At 34.1% G+C, this 3,585-nt stretch overlaps 2 protein-coding genes across 2 annotated transcripts in view; both read right to left on the bottom strand.

Annotated features, from left to right (window-relative positions):
- Positions 1–385: 385 nt before the first annotated feature.
- Positions 386–3,379, bottom strand: LOC109589235 (uncharacterized; the record flags this gene model as incomplete). The annotated part of the gene is made up of 7 exons (XM_020005346.1): positions 3,302–3,379; positions 2,907–3,257; positions 2,744–2,863; positions 1,215–1,936; positions 1,128–1,167; positions 849–1,052; positions 386–770 (listed from the first exon to the last, which is right to left on the bottom strand). Coding segments are annotated over exons 1-7 (1,892 nt in total), but the record flags the coding sequence as incomplete, so codon positions are not given.
- Positions 3,380–3,552: 173 nt separating this feature from the next.
- LOC109589236 (serine/threonine-protein phosphatase 6 regulatory ankyrin repeat subunit A-like) overlaps positions 3,553–3,585 on the bottom strand; it is a 5,491-nt gene continuing 5,458 nt past the window's right edge. The window contains exon 3 of the mRNA XM_020005347.1: positions 3,553–3,581. Coding sequence (XP_019860906.1) covers positions 3,553–3,581 — 29 coding nt within the window. The remainder of the gene's footprint in view (positions 3,582–3,585) is intronic.

Here is a 3,585-nt window from a genome sequence, read left to right on the forward strand (position 1 = left end):
GATATTATATTCTTCTAATGCTTTCACTAGTAATGTACTGCCACTGCGTGATGCTAAATGAAGTAATGACTTACTATCATTTGTAGTGGCATTGATGTCAAAGTTAGGGCAAGTGCTAGCTTTCTTGAGAAGTGAGGAAAACATTTTAACTCTTTCATTTCGTTTAATAAAATCAATATTTTGTGTTATGCCAGTATCATTAATAATATCAATAACTGGTGCATCACTTTGTGCCATAAGCTTACTATACACAATACCATATGGAATATGTATAGCTGCATCACATGCATAATGTAAACATGACCAACCAATATTATTATTAACTAATAATGCTTCATTACCTTGAATACTAACAATATACTCAACAACTGATGATGAAGCATACCATGAAGCAATATGAAGTGGAGTCCTACCATATCGATCCTTTACATCAATGGATAATTGATATCGATTTAAAAGATACTTTAAAAGCTCAACATTATTACTCATAGAAGAGTAATGCAATATGCCAGATTGCCAAAAATCAGTAGAATCTGGTGAGAAGACATTTAATGATTCAAGCTTGTGGACTAATGCTAACTCTCCACTTTGACAAGCTAACAATGATAAAGAAGCACCTTCACAATTAATCTGAGAAGTATTACAATTTCTCTCAATAAAGAATTCCACTAGGTCAGAATGGCCCCCCATTGCTGAGTACAGTAATGCAGTGTTATTGCTATTGTCTGGTTGATCAGGAGGAACGTCACACATGTCTACTAGATATTGTACTATAGATAAGTGGCCTTTATAAGATGCCATATGTATACTAGATACACTATTATCATCACCTTCATTAGGATCAATACCATATTGATGAATGAGTAGTTGAAGGATCTCAATGTGTCCACCGTATGATGCAGAGTGTAATGGAGTCCAACCATGAAGACCACGATGATATGTGCTGTAGCCAAACTTGTTAAGAAGCCATTGTACTTCATCTTTTAATCCTCTCCAAGCTGCTTCATGTAATGGTGTACTGGTATTCTCATACCATAATGGATCACATATATCTATAAATGAAGAATATTATTAGTAATACAAGTTATGTATGGAGGGATTGACTAAAGGTCAGTTCATGTACTTACCAATATCAGTGGATGAGTGCTTAACCTCTTCTATTGAGAACTGTAAAATTAATAATAATATTAAAATTTGTATTTACAATAACAAACCTCTCTTAGATCATATTTATCTTCACCACATGTTAGTTCAGTGATACCAATACTAGCTAACTGTTGCTGTAGCTTTGTACTTAGAGGAAATAATAAAGAATAAAGATACTCAGGAATGAGGTAACCCAAACAGAGAGAGCCAATGTGAACAAAACAGAAGTAAAGATCATACTCAGGAACATCCAATCCTTTTGGTATTGCTCTACGAAAGAAGAAAAGGTCATCGAGTGTGTAGTCATCTCTGTCAACTTTAGCAATCATTACTCGTGTACCAGGAGGAACACCTTTTATACCAAACTGTACAGCATCAGCATCTTTCAATAGTCCACCACTGTTTATAAAATAATCCTTTAACTTCTCTTCATACTCCGACCAAGTTCTCTTCAGCAAACGATTTTCAGGTAGAAATACTCCAACAAGTTTTATCATTAGTTTATAGTTGAACCATGATACATACTTGTCTTGTAGCACTGTGAATAGTTTTGGTATCGTTTTTATGCATTCAAACTCTTCCCTAACTGCTTGAGCTGTTGATTGCTTTCTCATTTTAGGACCAAGTATTGACTTGACATGTGTTTGAAGGTAGTCAATGATTTCAGGTAAATCACTTGATTCGAAGGACTTTTTTGTAATACGAAATGCCTCGTCAAATTCTTCCTGTAGATCATGTAGCTCGCTTGTCAAGTAGAAACTTTTTTCAGAAGAGCCATATCCATCAGCACCTAAAATGAATTTTTGTTTGTCATTGGATATTATAGCTACACATGTATAAGATCATTTTCTGGCATGCAATGTAAGTGAGGACTAATTTGAATGTTAACCATTTTTATATGAATTAATAAAATTGGAAAATGGTTGATGGGCTAATTTTGGTACTTTTACATTTTTATTACGTTGTTATTACAAATAATATGAATTGTTTGATTTTTCATGTATTAGCATACCATGTAGCTTGAAAATTTGATGGAGAAAACTTTGGTGCATTTGGAAAATTAAGGTGCATTTCAAAATTTTAGTCTCTAATTTTTTGTAGGAGCATGCTGCACATGGTTTAAATTTTGTCAAAATTTAACCTTTTAGGGCCAATTTGTGAAATTCTAACACTGCAAATTTCTAGCTATACAGTATACTAGAAGAATGTAAAGCATTAAGGAGCTCCACCTCCTAGCCATGCCTCCTAGTCAGGCCCAGACGTACTTGCATAAATACTTCACTTGTAAGGGCTACACTCTACTCTTAAAAACTACTGGAATCTCATGACTCATAAAAATGATTAATAACAACAAAATTACAAAAAATTTTCAAACCAATTATTTGTAGGTTGAAGACTTCCCAATCTACGGTAGCATGAAATTACTGTAGAGAATTTAGTTTTGTGATTTGTGAATGTATAAAAGCATAAAATTTAAATTGCAAATAATGAAATTCATGCTTGGCCCCTATTAAAACTGCAGAAGTTTAATCTGCAAATGAACTAGTTATTTCAAGGATTTGCAAAATTATTCTCCATAAAATATGGTATTACTTACATGTTGAACTATTTGATTTTCCACTTCCAGGAGACATTGCATCATCAAAAGGAGAGATATCTCTTCTATCGGCTGATGGTAGTGGGAGTAAAATTTCATTATAATTTGAGTTGTATCCTCCTACATAAAATACTCACTATCATTCCTAATTTGGTAAATATACCTGATGAACCAGGTGACATTCCTTCACTATGAATAACAGTAATAGAGACTCCCACGGTAGCTGGTAGAGGATGTTTACAAGCTATTTCATCAGCTAATGCTGGATTTCCTCCTCCTTCTTTAACAGCTACACACACCATTCTCCAGCAGGGAATACCATGACGTTCATAATCATAATTTTTTATTAGCCAATACTCTATTGCTTTCTGCAGGCAAGAAATTGCATTTCCATGAGAGCTAGCTTCTATTGTATTAATGTCAGTTATTCTCAAACGTAATGAAATGGCGAATGACTTCCAACTAGCAGAAATAGGCTTCACTTTATCATACACTGAGTGATACTCATCAATACCTGAAATACACTTTATAAAATGTCAAATATACTCACAAACTCACTTAGTTCTTTATTGCAAACGTTTACAAAAGGAGCAGAGGAAGAAGGGCTTGTAGCTCGGCTTGTAGCCATAGCTGGGGTAGAAAGTTTATACACCCACGCAAAACTCCAGCCCCACCCATAATTCTAGTGATAAAATGGCGGCCATTCTGCAAGTAAGAAATACATTGTTTTCTTCTTAAAGTATATTTTGTCTCTTCTCTCCATTAATAAATTATTCAGGACCTTCATACTAACCAATGACAGCAACTAATTACTGTACAGTAACTGAACCAGTAAAAGCTAC

The sequence above is a fragment of the Amphimedon queenslandica genome, unplaced genomic scaffold (assembly GCF_000090795.2).
Source record: "Amphimedon queenslandica unplaced genomic scaffold, v1.1 AMPQUscaffold_11513, whole genome shotgun sequence".
NCBI lineage: Eukaryota > Metazoa > Porifera > Demospongiae > Haplosclerida > Niphatidae > Amphimedon > Amphimedon queenslandica.